General features: G+C 49.3%; 1 protein-coding gene across 1 annotated transcript in view; it reads left to right on the forward strand.

Moving 5' to 3' along the window:
• The window catches only part of BCL11A (B-cell CLL/lymphoma 11A (zinc finger protein)), a 73,066-nt gene extending 51,164 nt beyond the window's left edge, over positions 1-21,902 (forward strand). The window contains exon 3 of the mRNA XM_010574842.1: positions 19,873-21,902. Within this exon, the coding sequence (XP_010573144.1) occupies positions 19,873-21,878 (2,006 nt within the window). The 3' untranslated portion in view covers positions 21,879-21,902. The remainder of the gene's footprint in view (positions 1-19,872) is intronic.
• The last annotated feature ends 301 nt before the right edge of the window (positions 21,903-22,203 follow it).

Raw genomic sequence — 22,203 nt, forward strand, 5'->3', positions numbered from 1 at the left:
TGGGCTGAATGAGCTCAGGGCCACCTGTGAAGGGTGGTGGAGAGGTACCCCCTTGCCTTTGAGAGCCACGTTTTAGCGCCAGGCTGCAGATTCCCACCTTATCCTGGCATGCTGCTCCTCCCCTGGGTCGCTCGCAGAGGGTCTGACCTCAGCTCTGCAGCTGATTGTGGGAGGCTTCAACATCGCATCAGGCCCCATATAGGAAAGTGACAGTTGTCACCCAAAAGGAAAGGTTGGGAGACTCTGGTGGCTTATGTGCAGGTGGGGTGCAGAGCCAGATGTAAATGGATTTGGGCTAGGCGTAGAAGAGAAGTCATCTTGTGCCTTTTCTGCTGGAAGTTAGTCCAAATATCTGCATAGGTAGGTAGCCCGGCATTGCCAACGTGTGTGGTTTGGTGGCGATTCTCACTGCAACTGTGGTTTTTCTTAAGCTTTCTTGGAGCCATGGGATTACGGGATCCTACTGGTGCTGTGGGATAAAACTTGAAAAAGGGACTTCAGTCCCACTTCAGATCAAATACACACAGGCAAGGTTCACGTCGCTTGCTGCCATGAGGCCAAAGGGATTATTCCAGATCTACAAAACCAACAAGAGTTTGAGTCAGTGGTAGGGAAGGCTGGAGGCTTCACGAAAGTTATTTGAATACATCAAATGCCGTCAGTGGAAGGAAGCGGCTGTCCTACAGTGGAGTCGGAGCACATCAGTAGCTGCCCCAGCCCTGGCAGAGAAAGCCCTGTGTTTCCACATGCCGATAGTGGTTGCGTGTCCTGTTGCACACTTATTTGTAGGGTTAGGAATTTGGAAAACATTTGCAAGTTTGTGAAACTGGAGCCAGGGGCTGCTGCGGGCCTCCTGGTGTCCTTCAGTGGCACAGCTCTGGGTAGTTTTGGTTTTTAGGGGTGAGTGTGTGTCTTCCAACAGCTGTGAGTGTATCTCCAGAGGTTTCAAAGAAGTGGGCTCTTTATTTCCAGTGCAGCATTTGTTTGTTTTTAGGGCATGTTTCTCCCCAGGGGAAGAAGAGTAGCAATCCCATGATCAAAGAAACAAAGCAAATTGCTGCGGAATTTCTGCCTAACAGTATTTAAATTAAAAAAACAACAAAAAAACCCAACAACACATGGTATATAATTTATAAATGAGTCATGTATGCCTCAGCTCTGGCCTCCTGGAGCAGCGTCCGAGATGTCAGGTTCAGCAGCCAGTGCTCCAGCAGCCTTTTACGTTGGGTAGCAGTGAGCAGTGTCCGTCCTCTGTGGCAGCCCATCACACGGGACCCATTGCTGTACAGTGAGAGCAGAGCCACGAGGCTATTTCGTCTACGTCCCCAGCTGCAGCGATCCCCTGCACTGCTGCAAACACACTGGCTTGGACGGATGAGCCGGATGCAAGAAAAGAATTGAGTGAGTCAGGGAGGGAGGAATCACCTCCTGATGTTCCCAGTAAGGAATAAAGCCAGGTTTTCCATGGTGGCTGGTTAATTCGCTGGGACTGCTTTGTTGGCCCTGCTTCTGCAGCACTCAGTGCTGCAGCATCCCTGCTCGCCCAACAGGCTAGTATCACTGGATGGACCACGCACAGTGCAGCAATGTGGTTAGCCAGATAACGAGGGCATTAACCCTGTTTTTGTGACCGTTTTCTAACAGGGATAGCCCCATTCCTGAAATTTCACCTACACATGTTATGTCAAAATCATCTAATTCGGCCATGAGATGTGGATTGCTGCTGTGCTTGGCTGCAGCGGATGGGATGGGGTAGCTCCCCTCCCTCTGTGCAAAGTTATTCGAGGTGTTGTGGAGCAGCGCTGTGCTCTGAGAGGCTTTGTCGGGGCAAGAACGATTAGGGCTGGTTTTCTGGAAGTGGTGGGGTTGCGCTTAAAAATGCCTAATCAGCTCAGGAGGGCTGCATGTGTTTCCCTGGCAGCCTCTTTTAGCTTCCAGCAGGGATGTGCTCTGCGAGTTCAGCATCCCGGCTTCAGAGGAGGCAGACGGAAACAGTAAGTGCTAAGGGCAGCATTCTTAATTTCAGAAAAACAAAAAAAAATCCCCGTGTAGTGTATTATTCAATGTATAGTGTAGCTCTGTGGACCAGAAGCATTTTGTTTGGTGTCTCACAGGCGGTGTAGCTGAAGCAGTCAGGTTTTGATGTGGTCACCTGTCCGCCTTGCTGTTTCCTCTAGTAGCAGTAGGTAGGTCCCTCTCTGGATGGGCATAGTGGCATGGGATAGCCTCGTCTTGAGTGCCAGAAGTGGTGGCTGTAGGGACACGCTGACTTGGAGGGCTTTTAAAAGCTCAGCTTTAGAGAAGATGGGAAAGTAAGCGCAGAACTGCTTAATACTGCTTAAAAATGTGGGATGTACAGCACAAGGCACGTGCACATCATCGGCTGTGCTTGTAGCCCTGCAGCTGGTTACAACCTGCACGGGTCTGATCCTGATCACCCGCGTGTCCGACTGAAGTGGGCAGGGAGCTGCAGGTGCTGCCGGAGCTGTTGCAAAGGGACAGGTCCTGCCGCTTGTCTCCCATTTCAGTACCCTCCAAGGCTGTCTCCCAGCCATGGGGAAGCTTGGCTGTGGCGGGATCTCTGTAGAGCTGGAAGCTCAGACAGCAGCAAAACTGGCAGGTAGACAGCGTGCAGAGGGGCACATCCTACTCCGAAAGCAAGGGACCAGCAGTTTGCCCCAGGATCGGGGCTGTAGCCTTGGCACTCCGTGAACAGTACCAAAATCTACATCTCAGTTTTGTGGCTCGTCCCTGCGTGCTCAAATCCCATAGATACCTTATTACAGCACCTGCACAAGCACTTCTCTGGGGGTAGAAATAAAAAATGTATACATACGCTTGCAAACATAAACACCATGAGCGGCCTCGGCACCGAAATGGTAAATACACTTTGGAAAATCACCTTTAATCATGGCAAAAGCTTTTCTTCTCCTTAGCTGGGGACTGCAGGGTGGGTGCAGGGGGATGGACTAAAGCCACTTCGGCTGGTTTCTCCATCTCTACCTGGTGCAGGGGGTGGTGTCCTGTGCTCCTGGGGATGGCTCGGTGACGACTGGGACGTGCTGTTCAAGGGCCGAGTATTACAACCTTGCGAGGAATTTTAACGTATCTGTGTTTATTACGAGCGTCTTCCAGCAGTAAGGCGTGCCCGGGCAGACAGGCAGACAGACAGGCGGTAGGATCCTGCCTCTGCCAAAGCCTGCGGGGAGCCTGCAGCAAACCCTGCCGGCTGCCTGGCCACAAACCCAGCTGCTGCCCAACGCGTTGCCTAAACGGGCAGATGTCAGCGTTGCTCAATGCGACGAAGACCTGAATGTCTGTTTATTAACGGATAAGATGCTCGGGCTGGTGTACGGCATGCGAACTGGCCTGTGCAACTCCTGTGGTTTCCAACCGTACTTATCGAGGGAGGGGGCTGCCTGCCCAGGGAGGGTGTTTCCTCTAATCGGTAACTTCACATGCCAATGGCAGGCAGATGTGTGGGGGGCAAAGGCCTGGCTTTTTCATAACAGCCGCTTTTGACGGGCTCAGGGGAAGGAGTCATCTCAGGCAAGGTTGGGGAGCTCAGAAGAAGCATTTTGCTCAGAAAGAGTAAATGCTTCCCGAGAAAGGGTAGCAAGTGGGAATCTCGCAGCCACCCCCTTGGCCGTTAATTTTCACCATCCCACGTAGAAGAAGTCAAGTCATCCCAGTATTTCCTAGCAATAAGTTTAGCTCCAGAAACCCTTCCCCAAGTCCTTTAGAGGCTTCTATTGTCTGCCCACTGTCCCTGAGATGCTGCAGGCAGTGCCGGAGATGGTTGCGGGCTCAATTTAATGGCATCTCTCCCGCTTATCAGACTATATAATAAACATGGCTTTTAGGAGGGATTTTTTGGGGAGGGGTGTGAGGCAGGCGGTGAATGAGGAGGCCAGACACCATTGTCTGGCAAGAATGTGAGTCCCCGGGGGCGAGCGCGCCTGGGCTCGCCTTCCAAATTGTCCCAGCATCAATCCCCCCTCCTTTGCGGGATTTCCTTCTCCAGCCGGGGTTTTGTTTCAGAACAAGCGTTGGTCAAACAAGCTTTTGTTTGCGGTCAGTTGCTTGGCACACATACACCACTTCTGGTGGGGGACAATGAGGAAGCTGTTTCGGGGGCAGCTGCGGTGGGACTGAAAGGGAATACTGATGGAAGAAGGACGCAGGGAGGAAATAGCTGGGTGGAAATGAATTGGGAGGATCTTAAAAAGTCTGGGTGCTGCAGCTAGGTTGGAAGGGCGGCGTGGAGTCCTTCAATCCTGCTGCCTCGCCCTGCTTGCCGCCTCGTGCTGGTTTGTATTGCTTTCCCTCCCCTCTCCCCCAAGCCTAGTATACCCCTGCCTTGGACTAGCGAGAAAGTTGGACAAAATATTTGCGACGACACGTCTAAAAAGCTTTCTTTCAGGAAGAAGTAAACTATTTACAGCAGTAACAGAGTTTAAAAGGAATCGTATAAGTGAGACTGACTTCTTTGTCAGCAAAATTGCAGCAAAACCTGTTCATAGATGACATTACCTAAATGACATTATGTACGTATGTCCTTTCTTTCACATTTCCTGTAATCCTGTTACGGCATTGTCCCATTACCTCAAGCACTGTCATCTTTAAATGCTGTCAGATCTTAACTGGATGGCCAAGGACATCGGAAAAGGATCGAGGTGAAGCTGATCGCAATTTCAGACCTGCCGTATATGCGGCCATCTCCCAGCCTGCCCCTGGACGGGGTGTTTTCTGATAAAACGTTCGGGTAAAGTGATGACTCAAGGACTTTTACGTCTTTCGTGGAGCTGCCGTCCATCACCACGGCATCCAGCACCCTTTTTGGGGAGCACGGGGAGGGTCGGGCACAGACTGGGTGTTGGAGATGCTGGAGATGGCAGGTACGAGCTCTGTGCTTGCCCATGCTTGTTGGAAAGTGCTCCCATCCCTGAGAACATGAGGACCCGGAGGTAAGCAGCTGGAAAATGCCCCTGTGGGACCATGGGCAATGCTTCCACTCCCCATATAGCCTTCGTGGCATTAACGGCCATTTGCAAAGCACGCTGAGCTCCTCGGACTTAAGGGGCGATTGAGTGCAACGTCTTGATGTTAATTGTTTTTAACGTTATTGCTCTCTTACTGTCTTATTGCTAAAAAATGACGTGAGGCCAATTTCTTTCACTCCAGCTGCGAATGCGCCGCTGTGGTTTTTCAAAAGCGCTACGAGATGTGACAGCAAATGGGAGGATTGCAACTTCTGCCATTTTCCTGCTGAAATATTCAGTGCTCTTAAGCCCAAGGAGTGGGAAGGATTGGTGTCGAAGCAGTAGCCTGTTTAAACTGACAGCCCCTCTCGTCAGGTTATAATAGCGATGATGATAATTGCCAGCTTGGGGGCAGGAACTGTCGTTTCGTTATCTCCGGGTGCAGTGCCGCACTCCGAGGGGCTCTGGTCCCCCGTGGCAGCTGCTGGACCTGGCTGCAGTGCAAATAACAGCGGCCTTGAACCTGAAATGCTCTCTGCAGGCAGAAGTCTGTGGTCAGGCATGTGGTGATGCATCTGGTTGCCCATCTTCGGCCCTGTGAGCCTGTTTTCCTGAAAAGCAGAGCTGCCCTGTGGGTGACTGTAGGTTGGCAGCGAGGGTAGCGATGCCAGCAGGGACTGGCACGTGGCTTCCCGGTGAGTTGTCCCGGCTGTGTGGATGTAGAGATGCTGCTGGCGTGTCACGGTGTGCCCCGCGTCCTCCTGCGCACCGGCATGTACAGCAGCGTGTGTGGGCTGATTTTGCTAGCAATGGTTTAAGGAGACAGATGATGGGGGCCCCAGCCCCCTTATCCGAGGTGTTGTCCAAGTAAAGAGGTGAAGAGCCAGAAAAGGAAGACTCGTGGATGAAGAGCAGGAGAGCGGCTCTCTTCTGAATGGCAGCCATGTTCATTTGGCCCAATGCAAGGATTAGACAGCAGCAAGGCTCAGAGTTTAGTCCCAGTGATGCTAAAGAGCAGGACCTGGATCCCCAAATCTTCCTGCTGAAAAATAACAGCGGAAGAGCCCATGGAGTAAGGGGGCATTTGTCCCAAGAAAAGGTATCATGATATGACCATGCAGACTACACGGAAGATTATTTGCTTAATCAGGTGAGGTTAGGGTTTTTTTATCGCTACCTGTTACTGGTATCTTAAGTGCTGGCAGTAACAACATTTAATTGCATTTTCCTGTAAGAAAATGCTTATCTTGCTAAAAGATGGGATTCTCTACAATGCGTTTTGTACGCTTAAAAACTCTTGTTTACATTTTGTTCTTTACCATCAGTGCTATCTTAATCCATCCTCCCAGGCCAGTCCTCTGGTCTTTTCCTCCGCTGATATGAGGTTGTGAGCTGGCAAAAGTCTCCACGCCAGGTCTTCCCAAGTGAGTGCCATCCTTACCTGCCGGTGGCTCTGCCCCCTTCTCCTGTGTGGGGGAAAGGTAACCTGCAAGATATGCTGGAGCCATCTCATGTCCCCTTGCATCCCACAGCCCCCAGCGACGCTCTCCCTGGAAAGGTCTCAATCCAGCGCTCCTAAACTGGTTGTGGTTTGTGCATCGCTGCCCTGTCTGGGTACTAAATTGGTGCTTTTTTGGATGCTGGAGGAGAATTTTTCTCTCCTTTCTAAATCTCTTAATAACTGAAGATTTGGGTGTAAAAGCACTAACTGCACTCAGTTCACTGGGTTTTTTTTTCAGTGATAGCTTGGCTTTTTTTCCCCCTATAGGCACAAGAACCATTTATAGCCGAGGTGGGCTGAGTCTGCAACTTATTAATCTCTCCCTTGCATGTGGGTTGAAAAGAGACACCATGCCTTTATCAAAAGCCAGGCTAGCACAAAAGCCTATGCAAAATCATCATCAAATCCTATTAGAGGTGGAAAATATCTCTTAGATCATCTCATTCATTTCCCTGCCAATGCTAGACTGCTCCTGAGAGTTAATTTTCTAGTGTCTGCCGCCGACTCCCTGTGTGACTGCAGGTCTGTCATCTTGCCTTTGGGTTGTCACTGTAACTTCCACTCGTTTCCTTGCATTTCCAAACAAGCCTCGTTTTGTTCAGTGGTTGCATGTGTTGTTAGTATTTGCCCTGCATTACTTATTATCACTGGGTTCTACTTGGAGAGCATCACCAGACCTCGCTTTGCAGCTGGGAAAGGCATCCCCGTGGGATGGGGCGTGCTGGGTGCTCAGGGAGTGCCGTCCTCTGGAGAGGGGCTCCATCCCCTGCAGCCACGGCTACCTGCTGTAGGTATCAGGGAAACGAACATCTCAAAGGGAGGTTTCTCTCCTGCAGTCGTGGCCGTGGGTCCGACATGAGCGGGTCGTTCCCCGTAAAGCACTTCTCCCAACCTCTGCTGGCACCACCTTCGAAAAAATCCCACCCCAAAGTCCCAGGTTGGCTGTGACATCCACTTGGCAGGGGGTAAAAATAACAATAATTCAAAGCTGGAGCTATTTATAGCATTAAGCAAATGCAGGTTTCATCAGGGTTTGTTTCAGAGGAGGAAACGGCCTGTAGGAGCGGAGTAACCTTACTTGTAACTTTGCGCCGGCACTGGCGGCGACTGAATTCCCTGACATGGCGAGGGTCTGGGCAGCCCTGCCAGCGCCAGGAAGGTCAGTCCGGCAGCTGTCACCCGGAAAGCATCAAAAGCACGAGCTGTCGATGGCCACCCGCATTTGCAGAAAATCTGAGGGCTTTCTAATTAACTGAGGATCTCTAAATTAGAGCGAAGCCGCTCGACAAGCCCCCTCATATGCCTTAAGTGTCAGGGCTCAGCTGATCGCCGCATCTAACAAGCGGCTGATTTTTCACAGTAGCTCCGAGACTCAATCAGCTCCTAATGGCTCCATTTCAAAACGTTTCAGTGCATTTTTCATCTCTTACTCTGGAATTTTTGCTCTTTGTTCCCTGCTCAAATATTCTGGAGCTTTTCCTTAATTTCAGGCTTCTGCCTTGCAATGGCTCCTCTGCCCTAACTAGGCAGCTCATCGCTTGCCTTTCCCCGCATGCGATCCTCTGCCGTGGCCGCTCGCTCTGCTTTCTAATCAGTAAGTTTCAGAAATTCCCCCTTTCTCTCCCCCTGATGTATAGGCAGTACTGCGGGGTCCAGAATTTTGTAATTAGAAGGAATCCCTTGTTTAAACGGACCCCTGTGTAATAAGAGCTGAAAAGTGGTTTTATTTCAGCTTTAAACCCCCTCCCTTTAAGACAGCGAATGCAGTTTGCAAATGCACCTGATCTTGACCTCCCTCCTGCTGCTTTTATGCAGCATCGCAGATTTGGGCACTGGTGCTGCTGATGTACACCATGGCAAATGAGATCAAACCCTCATTTCGGCTGCCTTCATAGTGGAGTAAGAATATGCACACTTAAACTGAGGGCTTCGAGCTGCTGGGAAAAACGATGGGGGGATCTTTACCGACGTGTAACTCCTGTTGCCAGTAATGAGACCCACGTGAGGCATCCGTGGGAAGGCGGCAGGATAAACTCCTACGTAAGCAGTGATTAGGAACAGATAAATTCCATTCAGGAAGGTAGAGAGTTAATCAGCAACTCCTTAAGACTTCGCCGGTGTGTTTATGTTCAACTGCTTATCCATATCTTGGCAATTACTCACGTGAAATAGAATATAAATCCTGATGCCTAATTTTTCTTCGAAAAATTTCACCAGGTAATCAAATCCTGAAGTGCATATTCTATTCTGGTGGTTTTATCAGTAAATCAAATTTTTATCATTTATCAGCAAAAGTTAGATTTAAGCATCCTCACTGTAATGTTTGAAAGATGAACATTTGTTTCAGCGGGTACTGTGCCAATCAATAATCTTGCAGCTTGACTCAGCTATCAATTATTGCTGCAATTATTTGTCTAGTTGGATATTTAAAATGTCATCAGAAAGAGATGATTACATATTCCAGAAAGCAAGGCACTGTATAATCAGATGAACTGAATCCAGTTAAATGTAGTGTGGTACTAACCTGTCCTTCAAAGCTGAATTCTGCAGCCACGACTGAAACAACAGCTTTCTGCATTATTGTAAGGAAACAGATCTTAACCTTGGAACAGTGCGTGTTATTGGGGTCGGGTAATACTCGGTGAGAGGAGACCTTGCAAGCCTGGAAATTGAATCAGCCTTACTGACATAAAGGAAGGAGGGCTTTTTTTGGAGGGAGGGGAGGAGGCTGGTGTTGTTGGATTTCATCTGCAAATCTATAAATAAGAAAATCTACTCTTTATCTGCCTTTCTGGGAATTTAAACTCCTGAGCTCGAAGCGCCAAATTTTCGTATGCCCTTTTTGCATTCCTTGACTTGATGTATGTATGGTAAATACTCTCTGTGCCCCGAGAACGCAATAAAGCTGTAGCAATTCTTGCAAGTCTTACATCCTCCAAACTCCAGATATTTGGAGTATTATATCATTTTCAACTTCAAGGATATCTCAACGATGGAGAGGAGACAGAATAAACCGGAGGAGAGTGGACAACTTTACGACACCTTTTGGTCCTATTTGCAAAGCAGGGAGGGAAAATATATGTATTATCGATTCTACTAATACTTGCTTGTGCAAGTTATGAAACTAAACGTCGTAGGATCTGGTTCAGCACTTGCTGTGCTTGCAACTCCATGGTGACATTGAACTTGCTCAGGGACAGAATAAACCTTTGCCTTCCTGGCAGATGATTTGCAGGCGGAGGTGTTGTTTGGGGGGACCTGCAGTTCCCCTGACCCACTTTGTCAGGATGGTTTGCTGCTGGCTAAATATCATTAATTTGAAAGGGAGAGGAAAGCAAGCCAAAGGGGAAGGCTGGGAAAGAGGAGAGTCTGGAGAGGATCCATTTTGGGAAGAAAAAGGTGGAATAAGGCTCTAAAAGCCCTCGGCTAAGGGCTGGGGCTTTTTGGCTAAACTGGCGCACTGCCTGAGGCACTGGTGGGAGCAGGGGTGCTGTGGGATGGGGAAGGGGACCTTGGCAGTGCCTGACCCAGGTGGGCTGGCAGGGACCGCTACATCTCTGCAAGGCAATGGTTTAAACATACGTGCTCTACGAAGCCAGGTACGTCAGACAGAGATGTCAATATGCAAAATGCAGCAAAAATAAAGCGAAGCCATAGGTGATGAGGAGAGTCGATGGCCCGGCAGTGCCCTGGCGGCAACCTGCTGGCTGGTGAGCAGTGGTGGGAAGGTGCCAGCCCTCGTTTCTCCCTGAGAGAGGGCTCACAGCCGTTTCAAAACGCCAGCTTGCTTCAATCTCTCCACGAGTACCCCGTGCGGTAGAGCCGCTGTGTCCTCCAGCGAGGTCCCGCAGCGCTAATCGGGTCACCAAGCATTAGCGGCTCTTCTCAGGAAAGCAGCGTCCTGGCGTTGATTCTGAGAGTCTCTATATGTAAGAGATAGATACATTCGTGTACAATGTGCATCGCAGAGCAGCGTCCATGATGCACATTCATCTGTGCCGGGTGCTGGCTGCAATGGTGAGCGGTGCCGAAGATGCAATACCAGCCAGGAGAAATGCCCCACTGCCAGCATCTGCCAGGGCTCAGGAGTGTCGTGCTGTGTCTCACCCCACGCCGGCCGGGATGACCTGAGATGTCATGCTAGAGCATGTCCTTTCCTTCCTTTGCAAGAAACTTTTGAAGCGCACTCTGCCTTTTCTTCAGATGCTGCCGGCCGGGGAGAAAACAGTAGAAAAGGAAACAATTCATCACGTAGGTGTATGAGAGCGAATGAAATGATTTGGAAGCTCTCTGTAGCTGTATAATTACAACACTGCATTTAAAAAGTGAATTATTGACTTGGTTGTCCCCAGTAGCCACTGGGTAGATGCGTAATTACGGACCGTTGGAGCAAGGTATCGTTTGCTGGATAGTCAGGTTAGGCTTTGGAAGGGCTTTGATGCTCTTTTTGGGGCAGGGCTTAGATGAATTTTGATCCTTGGTGGGTCCACAGCCCAGGGGGACCTTCCAGCAGGGGACACACCTGGTGCCAGGTAGGTCCAGAGGAGCTGTTTTACCAGGTGTCGTCCCAGCGATGACATTTACAGTCATTTACATTTACAATCCCCGTGCCTGTGCTCGCCAGAGGCAGTCTGGGAGAGGCAGGCGGGGAAGCCTGCGCGTCTGGGATGTTGGTTACTTCGCTAATGATATTTTTAGAGAAATGAGATGGTATCAGTGAGGAGTTCCTCCTACAGGGCTGACAACACCGTGTAGTTCGCCCTTTAGGTCCTGCCGCTGGTGTTTGAAGTTAATGGAGCTACTACCCATGTGATGCTGCAGTCTGCATCACCTGTATTTCTCCATCCCGTAGCGTTAGCGTATAGGGTGCTTACGTGTGCATGATCAGGTCTTCTTTGCTTGAGGGGTTTCTTTTTAAAACTTCATTCAAAGCTGAATTTCAAGCACAGCGTTATTTTCCGATGGCAGGTTTCTTCTGTTCCTCGCTATCAAGACGCGACAGATTTCCACCCCCCTTAAGTTTTAAAAAAGCACAAAATCAGTCGCAGCCTGATACCTTACTTGCCAAGTTGGAGCTTGAAGCAGGTTTTCTTGGTGGCCAAATTGTAATCGCCTTGAAAATGGTGACAGACGTTGAGGTCAGGCCGGTACGCCTGGCAGCGCTGGCGTGCTCCGGCAGGACCCCAGCACCCTGCGCCTCTCCACCAAGGCTCCGGCAAGCCATGCGTTCTGTTGCTTGCTGTTAATTAAATATTTTTCGTGGGAGTGGGAATCTAGGTGTTATGGATTTGGTTCTGCTTAGAAGAATGAGTAAATACACAAGATATGTTGAAGCTACAACCAAAATTGTCATCCATGAAGTCTGCACATCTCCTGCAAGGGCCAGATGTTCCCCAGGGTTATGAGGACCCCAGCCGCTGGGCAGTGGATGGAGCCCTCCCCGCTCCCGCCTGCGTCTCCCGCCGAGAATGCTGCATGTTGCTTTTCTGTTGGGAGGAACTAGCCTCCCTGTTTCCATCCCTTCCCACTTGCTCTTTTGTCAGGCCTCAAACCCTTCTGTTTTGTGGAAATCTGAGCAGTGCTGCAAAACCCAATGAAAATTTGGCTTTGGGAGAAAAAGGTGAATTCCTGGAGTTCCTAGCTCCAGTCGAAATCTTTAAATGGCAAGGCAATGTCAGCTCTAGCTTTGTTTCTATTATTGCTGTTGCTTGGGTTTCTTTTTGAAGTTTGGGTCATGGCGTTAGCATTTTGTCCTGGTTCTTCTTTAGAAGATGGGCTTTTAAAAGGAGGTGTTACAAAAAAACGGCATTGTTGATACTTGATTTAGAAAATATTTTGCCAGTTTTATTAAAATGATTTCTGGGAGTTTGAATTTGCAGGAAAAATAATTATTTTCAGGAATATCGATAAGTCTTTTATCAATAAGTCGTAGATAAGGAAAGGCTGTTAAAGATGGCAAATGGGGTGCTGGGGGTCCCACAAAGCAAAACACCTTCTAGATTTTTGACATTTTCACAACTAAGCTGGTCCCAGGACCTGCCATCAGGCCTGTTCATAAACAGCGTGTACTTGATTTGCAGGATTTTATTTTTCAAATGCACAACAACAATGGTGCTTCTTATTTCACAAGCAATGCTGCATCACTTCCTAGAGAGTTTGGGGGACATTTTCCTTTTTCAGTGTTTCTGAATGCGGTTCATCTAGTGATAGAAAAGATTAGAGAGAAACTACCCTGTTGCACATAAATGCAGCTACTGCTGTTATTTATTATTATTATAATTATTATGACAAAACCAGCGACAACGCTGATGCTAACAGTGCTAACAACTGATTATAACTGGTTAATGATGGACCAGGTTAATAACGCACCTTTTGCGATCTGGAGAATGGGGAGGAAGAACTAGTGCAAGAGGGAAAAAATATGTTTGGACAGTTACAGTTTCCCATCTAAACTGATGCTACTGACTACCAGGAAAAGGTGAGTCACGACGAAGCAGCTATTTCTTACCAAGGGAGAAGTGGGCTGCTGCAGGCGCGGAGTGGACCCACTTATCTCCCGGCCCTGCGAAGCTTCCTGTGTCCCAACTGTTTCACTTCTCTAGTTTTCAATTGAAAGGAATTTCAACAGTACGGATTTCCAGAAGAGAGAGAGGGAAAAAAAGATATATTTGACAAGCCAGATGGAGAAGAACTGAATCAAGTACAAGTGGTAACAATTAACTCCATTTTTTTTCTTCCCCCCTTTAAATACCATAACAACTCCAAATTTATCAGTCCAAAAATCAAGCAGTCAGTTGACATTAAAGCTGAATAAAGAAGTTCCTGGGTTTGGCTCAGGCTGTTCCTCCGATAATTGTTTGGTGGCGAGCAGAAGAGAGGGGGATGCTTACTGCAGGTTGCAAGTGTTTGAGTTGCTTTTAACTTTTGTTCTCTGCAGTTTGATAGCAAAAAGTATGCATGTGCCCTGTAAGTGCAGGTAGTCCGGTCAAGACACCTTGGCTTTGCTTACACTTGTGGGTTTTTTGGGGAAGGTGAAGGAGAACGCAGGAGCTAAGCCACTAAGGCTGGTGGTGCTGGCTTGTGGAGAGAAGCTGCTGAGAACAAGGGCTGGACCATTGGGGCAGTGAGGGCCAATTCCTGGTCTGCTCAGAGATTTCTCTGGCACAGGGATTTCTCTGAGGGAGTAAATCTGCAGCTGTGAACGAAATCCTTGCGAACACCATTGGCACGTATGCAGTCACTGCTTATGCCGCCGTTTTGTTTGTGAAAACACTGGGAAAACTGGGGTGTCTCTAATACTGCGTGTTTGTGTGCAGCCCGTATGATGCCCTGTGGTAAAATATGTGTTACGTTAATATCTCGCTCCTTAATCTGGTGGTCCTTCCCAACCAACATCCTGTGCTGTGGGCTGCCTGTTTCGGATAGGGGCACCGAGAGGATGCTGCACATAGCGTTTCAGCGTTGCTCTTCCGTAAAGCACTGGTGTGTCCGGTGAGCAGCTTTCCTGGATCCAGCCCTGACTTTGGAGAAACGAAGGAAGCTCCTCCAAAGCACATTGGCACATGCATGCAGATTATTCCATTACTCACTTGGCAATGCCTGAACTTGCATGCCTAGCTCCAGAAAACATTCCCCCCCTCCGCTAGCCCTCCCCCCCAGCAGTGGCATCTAGCTGACAGCTTCTCCTCCCAGCTGGTCTTCTCCCCAGCATCTTGTCTGGCTTTGCTGCTCGTGGACATGGCTGTGGGTCTCGCTCAGAGTCAGCTCTGTTGTGCCTGGAGATGTTGGCATGCTTCGACTCGGACTTTGAGCATGCCGGGTGTATCTGTGAGCACAGTACAGAAAAGCCAGCTTTTTTTTTTTTTTTTAATATTAAAAAAGGCCCCTTAATGCTCAAAGCAGCCATCTCTTCATTTTTACTGAGTAATTGTGCCAACTGCCCTTAAAGGCACTCAAATGCCAATATCCATCCCACTCATTTGTTAACATTTTTCGGATCAGAAGCTAAATCTGTCACTTGTGTGTCACTGGTTAAATCACTTCTTTTGGGGGCAGGGCAGGCAAGAGCTGTTCTGCTGCTTTTTTTTTAGGCAGGAGCCAATAACTTGAGAAACACTAAACATTTGTGAAATGCTGTGCCCTGTCACTAGTCCTTCGCTGGCCAGGATGTAGAAAAGGAATAAATACATAACGGTGGGTGAAGCTTCACTGCGTTAGGCCAGTCAGGTTTCATATTGGCCCCATGTTTGTATTTGGTACGTGGTATCCCCATGTAATTCTCCTAAAGGGGTAATTTCCCAAATATGAAGAAAATGAGCAGTAAAATCGACTGGGAGGAAAAATGTACACGCAAAAATGTGAATGGTAATTGGAAGCTATTTGTAAAGAGTTGATGAGCTGTCCAGGAAGGAGAGGGCAACTTTGGCCCAAATCCAAACCCCGCTTAAGTGGTGAGATGAGAACAGCAATTAGATATTAAAAAAAATCAATACATGACAATTTAAAAAATGGAAAGTAGATAGCAATCAATTGCAGTGAGAAACCATGACGGGTAGAGAACTGGTCAGGGGAGCGGAAGTTGCGGAGGAAAACTTGTGCCTGGCATGGATGGGGAGAAGAGGAGAGATTCTGAGGGTCCTGGAGAAAAGAGAAACCCTGGAAGTGATGGATGGAAGAAGCAGTAAGGTGGAAATTTTTAATAAATATTGCTGCTGTAGACCTGGAAAGCAGCAGTGTTATGTTTCTGTATCATAGGTGGGCGATGATGTTTTTTCTATCTCATTAGTAGCCAAGGAGGATTTTATACAAGGTCCAATGGAGATAAATATTTTTAAATGAAAAGGCCCTGACAACTTGCACCCAAGAATCCCTAAAGAGTTGACATGTGATGCTGGTTTTTAATAAAGCTTACGGACTGGGAAAATGCCGTCAAGACCCGGTCAGGGTAACCATGGGAGAGTTGGCAACACTTTGCTTATCTCTTCTGGGCAAAATAATTGAAGAGCCAATATAAGATTCAATTGATAAAGAATTAAAGGATAGAAATATAATTCATGCCACTCAACTTAGATTTATGGAATATAGATCTTGTCAAATAAACTTGATTTCATTCTTCCAGATGACAACTTCTGTTGATAAATGTAGATGAAATAGACTCTGCAAGGCATTGGACGCGGTACTGTGTGACATTGGGTATAGGGAGACCGAGCACTGCGCAGTATCACTAGCACAGGCGATTCAGAGCCGGCCAACAGATTTGGGAATGTGGGGGCTTAGCCGGAGAAGCATCAGTGGATGGGAGAGGTCAGCAGGGACTGGTGGGAGCCACGGTGGTGGTTAGCACTTCGTTGGTGTTTTAGAAATGAACATGCAATTGCAGCTGATTAACTTTGTGGATAAAGCAAAGGCGGGTGGACGGGTGAAGAGCAACAGGGATGGGTTTATGGGGGTGGTCTGTAAAGACTGTCGAGCAGGGTGTGTTGAGAGCACGGTTGGGTACAGCCTGCCGTGGTCCCTGGCTAAAAGAGTGGAATTGGGGCCGTGCTTACGGAGTTGGGCTGCGGTACCCCAGAAGGCAGCAGCTCTGTGGGAGGCTTAGAGGAAAACCAACTCCTTCCCAGCACGATGCCAGGGTGAGAAGGGCTAGGCTGGTCCTTGAATAGTGGAGGAGAATGAAGGAGTGGCTTCAGGATGGAAAAATAACTAGATTTTGAAGTGTGTGTTGATTTCTGGGTGCACAAGTACCCTTGGCGTGCGTGGGAGGGCATGTTGTGTACCAAAGGGCTTTTTGGTGTATTGACCAAAAAAAAAAAAAACCTCAACATAAAAAGAGAATGGGTAGAGATTGGAGCCAGAGAAATTCAGGTGGACCCAGTAACCGTCTGTGGTTAGCTGTGGGAACTGACTGTGGTGGCAAGCAATGGGTGCTCTCCTGGTCTTCTGAACTCATTTGAATGGTTTTCACTGGGGTTTTGTGCTTTGCCCTAAAGACGGTTTGTGGGGCTGGAGGAGGCCACACTTTACCCAAAGATATTGTGTTGGTCACGGCGCAGGACAACTGAGCGACACATATCGCAGGAAAGGTCAGAGAGTGAGAGCTGGTGATCCCTTTCAACTTTAAATTCCTTGATGCGAAGCAACAGAGGATGTGAGCTCCAGTCCCACTGCTGGTGGCTGAAGAGGGCTGGTTCAGTGGTGACCTGCTTTACAGCTCGATCTGGGGGATTCCTGCTAGCCTCTTGGAAATCAATGGAAAGCCCCAATGATGTCGCAATGCTGCTTTGGATAACGCATCCCGTCACATTGCCCTGGTGGATGATGAGGCACGAAGAGCCCCTTGGGACCTTCTCCCCCTCTGTCCTTGGCCAGCACCGGCTACTACATCTCCCTACTGTGCTTTCCTCACTTGACCGTGGTCTTGCCCAGATGCATTAGCTGGGAAGCCTGTGTGGACGTAGAGGCTGGCCCATAGCTAGAAGACATCAGTGGATGCGCAGCCTTCAGGTCCTACAATCCCATCTGGCTTTTGGGGGGACCCGAACGCTGTACCAAAAAGCATGGTGGTGGGACAGGAGGAAGGAAAGGCGAGTCCCTTCCAAAACCAGCGGTTGCTGCGGCGGTCTAAGGACCCGTCTCGCTGCTGGCAGGCGACGCGTGGATTAGTGCCATAATTCTTGCAGTTTGGCAAGGCTGCATCAGACTGGAACGTATCTCTAGGTGGTGATATGGTCAGTCAATAGCCTTCATAATTAATCAAGCACTAATAGACAAATTAGAAATCGTGTCTCTTCAAAGCAGGAGGTGGAAGCAAATGGCTGGTGGATTTTAACTGTTTCGCTGCTTTGTTTTATTGTTTGGGTTTACGTTGCTCCCTTGAAAATGGTGGGTTGTTTAGGGAAGTTTTGTACATAAATATGATTTTAAATTTAAATTATTATCTTGATTACCAAACGCGGATGGTGAATTGAAAACTTGTTTTTCAGGCAAGCAAATGAAGAATAATACTACATTTTACACTCCACTAAATCAATGTAGCCCTAATTTTGCCACGCAGGAAATCAATTCCAGTCTTTATAACAGTCGAAGATGTTATGAACAAAGTAATTTCGCAAATTATGGCAAGTAACACATTTATTGATGACTGTAGTTTTGGAATTTAGAATTTGTGAGTGCTGTAATGTAATAAGGCCGTACTGGCAGGAGCTGAGTGAAATACAGATTATACGGTGAAACTGTAATGCATCATTTGCTATTAGTGGACTGGTAATAATTACCAGTTTCAAAGCAGCTTTTTCCATGTAATCTTTAGTCTCAGTTGTAACAGCCCTTCTCATTGACATTATGATTACACGAGCTGCCCTTATGATCTAGAATATCTAGTTGATGGGAATACTAAAATGTAGTAGCGAACGCTCGATGTTGTGTCCTCATTATAAGATAAAATGCTATTTTCTCTGACCTCATCTATAAGGTAGAGAGGCAAGGTAGCGTTACATTGTTAGCTCCTACCGTGGTGTTAAAAACTTCCACTTCATTATGGCGAAGCAAGATGAAATTTTCCCATTTAAGGTTTTTTTCCGAGCTCACATATGAGCATAGGAATGTGAAAGTCCAATTGAATTTCCCTCTAATTTCAGCAGATTTAAGTATTTATCTGTGCTTGCACGTCTGGCACATACTAAACACCGCAATGCATTTTATTCCGATGCTGGCTTCAGGATGAAACATTAAATATTATTCCAAGGGCTTTTAAAGTGATTAAAGTGTTAAATGCCTGTTGTAGACAGTCGAGTCTCTTTTTACTCACCCGATTCAGCTTCTCAGGCCAAACGTAGAATAACTGCAGAGCCGGGAGGCAGGGAGGAAAGCTGCGCCGGGGCACTACAGCTGGTGCTGCGGGCTGCCTGCCTCTCGTATCCCCAAATCATCATTCAGCTCACCAGATAACGAAAATGCCCATATGAAGCCTTTCTTCCCTTCCTCCCAAGTGAGATGGGAAACAAGATGGGCACAGATAAAGTGATGTTTTCTTTCCAAATCTGCCTCATTTGTTTTTTCTTCTCCTTTTCTTCATATTAGGCAAATAGGGGAAACCTAATGGGGGCAGCTCTCAGTGCAGCACGTAAAGAGGTTTACCCAGAAATGGTCCCTATGGAGCAGATGCCTCGTAATGTAAATGCTGGGTCAGGGCAGGAGTACGTGGTGCAGGCAGGTATCAACCCCAAGCACTGATGTCCTTGGAGGGCTCTTAGTTTATTCCTCAGCAAACCTCAAGATTGTGTTTGTTTTTTAAAATATCACTAAACAGCAGCTCTGTGAGAACTGCTGGGCAGGGCTGGAAATGAATTTTTATCCTCCTCTTAGCTCCGGTTTCGGTTTACCAGCATTTAGTAAAAAACATCCATAGGGGGGTGGGAGTGAATTATTTGCAAAATTACAGTAATTGATAAAAGTGCACTCACCTTCACCGTATCTCACGCCACTCTTTCCTCATGGGCAGCCCTCAAAAAGTTATTCATCCCCCTTGTTTTGCCATATATTAGAAGGGGCTGCTTTCTGCTGTCATTATTAGCCGGCTTTTTGTTTAGTTATTTATTAGTTGGTTGCTCTTTTATAATGTCCGTGTTATCTCCAAAAATAAATTATCATGAAATAGAGTTAGCTCGCTACTTGCCAAAGTGGCATTTACCATCCTCAGCTTCTTTTCAGTGCGAGAGAAATAATGCGGCTCCGGCAGGGCGCTCGGCCAGGCCTCCTGGCCACCCTCCAGCTCTTTCCCTGGCGGAGCTGCCGCTCTCTCTGCCTTCCCCTCTCCCTGTCCCATGCTCTATTTTATTTAAATTTCCCCCCCCCCTTTTTTTGTTTTTTTTTGCCCCAGAGCTACAAAGTGATGATGCCCAGCTTGCTAGCAGTCGTGATGCTTTGGATTGCTGCTTTGAATCGATGTATGCGGTTTTCTGGAGTGCTTTTCAGAAGGGGATTTATTTGTTTTATATTTACTTATCTATTTATTTATTTACTCCCCAGTTTAAATGTTAGCAGCCTCTTGCAGCATAAAGTCTGCCGAGTTGTAGCTGGCATCGATTGACTTTAACACCTCTTTTTTTTCATAGCTTTTTTTGCTGCTGTTACCTGCTGGGGTTCGGTTTTGAACCCGGGGCTGGGGCTGTTGGGAGTAGGTGGGTGCGCTTCAGGTGGGTTTGGACCTCCCCGTCGCGCCCGCCCCTCGCCTCCTCCCGTCCCCTGTCCCCTGCCTGCGCCTGAGCTGGGACGTCCCTTCCCCAGCTCCCAGCTGGGCGTCCCGGGGGAGAGGAGCTTAGGCAGGGAGGCGAGCTCTCGCCCGCCGGTGGACGGCCGGAGATTGACGCTGCTTGTTGTGTTATTTTTCAGGTAAAGACGAGCCCAGCAGCTACACGTGTACGACTTGTAAACAGCCTTTCAACAGCGCCTGGTTCCTCTTGCAGCACGCACAGAACACGCACGGCTTACGGATCTACCTAGAAAGCGAGCACGGCAGCCCCCTGACGCCACGGGTTGGTATCCCAACAGGACTAGGTGCAGAGTGCCCTTCCCAGCCACCTCTCCACGGGATTCACATTGCAGACAATAACCCTTTTAACCTGCTCAGAATACCCGGCTCGGTCTCGAGGGAGGCGTCAGGGCTGGGAGAAGGGCGTTTCCCACCCACGCCGCCCCTCTTTAGCCCTCCCCCGAGGCACCATTTGGATCCGCATCGCATTGAGCGCCTGGGTGCGGAAGAAATGGCTCTGGCCACCCATCACCCTAGTGCCTTTGACAGGGTGCTGCGACTGAACCCCATGGCGATGGAGCCCCCCGCTATGGATTTCTCCCGGAGGCTGCGGGAGCTGGCCGGCAACACCTCCAGCCCGCCCTTGTCCCCGAGCCGGCCCAGCCCTATGCAAAGGTTGCTGCAGCCCTTCCAGCCCGGCAGCAAGCCCCCGTTCCTGGCCACGCCACCCCTTCCTCCTCTGCAGTCCGCTCCTCCTCCCTCCCAGCCGCCCATGAAGTCCAAGTCCTGTGAGTTCTGCGGGAAGACCTTCAAGTTTCAGAGCAACCTGGTGGTCCACCGCCGGAGCCACACCGGGGAGAAGCCCTACAAGTGCAACCTCTGCGACCACGCCTGCACGCAGGCCAGCAAGCTGAAGCGCCACATGAAGACCCACATGCACAAGTCCTCCCCCATGACGGTGAAGTCGGATGACGGGCTCTCCACCGCCAGCTCCCCTGAGCCGGGCACCAGCGACCTGGTGGGCAGCGCCAGCAGCGCCCTCAAGTCCGTGGTGGCCAAGTTCAAGAGCGAGAACGACCCCAACATGATCCCCGAGAACGGGGACGAGGAAGAGGAGGAAGAGGAGGAGGAGGAGGAGGAGGAGGAGGAGGAAGAGGAGGAGGACTTGAACGAGAGCGACAGGCCGGACTACGGCTTCGGGATGAGCCTGGAGGCGGCCCGCCACCACGAGAACAACTCGCGGGCCGGCGAGGAGGGCCGGTCGATGCCGGACGTCATGCAGGGCATGGTCCTGAGCTCCATGCAGCACTTCAGCGAGGCCTTCCACCAGGTCCTGGGGGAGAAACACAAGCGGGGCCACCTCCCCGAGCCCGAGGCGCACAGGGACACTTGCGACGAAGACTCGGTGGCCGGCGAGTCTGACCGCATCGACGAGGGGGCGGTCAACGGCCGGGGCTGCTCCCCGGGGGAGTCCGCCTCGGGAGGCCTGTCCAAAAAGCTGCTGCTGGGTAGCCCCAGCTCCCTGAGCCCCTTCTCCAAACGCATCAAGCTGGAGAAGGAGTTCGACCTGCCGGCCGCCGCCATGCCCAACACCGAGAACGTTTACTCCCAGTGGCTGGCGGGCTATGCCGCCTCCCGGCAGCTGAAGGACCCCTTCCTCAGCTTCGGCGACTCCCGACAATCGCCCTTCGCCTCCTCCTCCGAGCACTCCTCGGAGAACGGCAGCCTGCGCTTCTCCACGCCGCCGGGCGAGCTGGACGGAGGGATCTCAGGCCGCAGCGGCACGGGAAGCGGAGGGAGCACCCCCCATATTAGTGGCCCGGGCCCTGGCAGGCCCAGCTCAAAAGAGGGCAGACGCAGCGACACTTGTGAGTACTGTGGGAAGGTCTTCAAGAACTGTAGTAATCTCACCGTCCACAGACGGAGCCACACGGGCGAGAGGCCGTATAAGTGTGAGCTTTGCAACTACGCCTGCGCCCAGAGTAGCAAGCTCACCCGGCACATGAAAACACACGGGCAGGTGGGAAAGGACGTTTACAAATGCGAGATTTGTAAGATGCCTTTTAGCGTGTACAGTACCCTGGAGAAACACATGAAAAAATGGCACAGTGATCGAGTCTTGAATAACGAGATAAAAACTGAATAGAGGTATATTCGTACTCCGCCCCCCCTCCCCCGCATCCACCCCCATCCCTTCCCCATCCCGCATCCCCGTAGAGGTTTTCTAGTCCCTTGTGATGGAAATCATGGAAGCTAAGGATATTCGGAAAGTGCTTGTCACCAGCACACCCTGTTTATTTTCTTTTTGTTCTCACCGTTTGAATGCATGATCTGTATCGGGGCAATACTATTGCATTTTACGCAAACTTTGAGCCTTTCTCTTGTGCAATAATTTACATGTTGTGTATGTTGGGGTTTTTTTGTTTTGGTTTTTTTTGTTTTGGTTTGGTTTTTTTTTGTTGTTTTTTTTT

Source organism: Haliaeetus leucocephalus, unplaced genomic scaffold (assembly GCF_000737465.1).
Source record: "Haliaeetus leucocephalus isolate CR32 unplaced genomic scaffold, Haliaeetus_leucocephalus-4.0 Scaffold450, whole genome shotgun sequence".
Lineage (NCBI taxonomy): Eukaryota > Metazoa > Chordata > Aves > Accipitriformes > Accipitridae > Haliaeetus > Haliaeetus leucocephalus.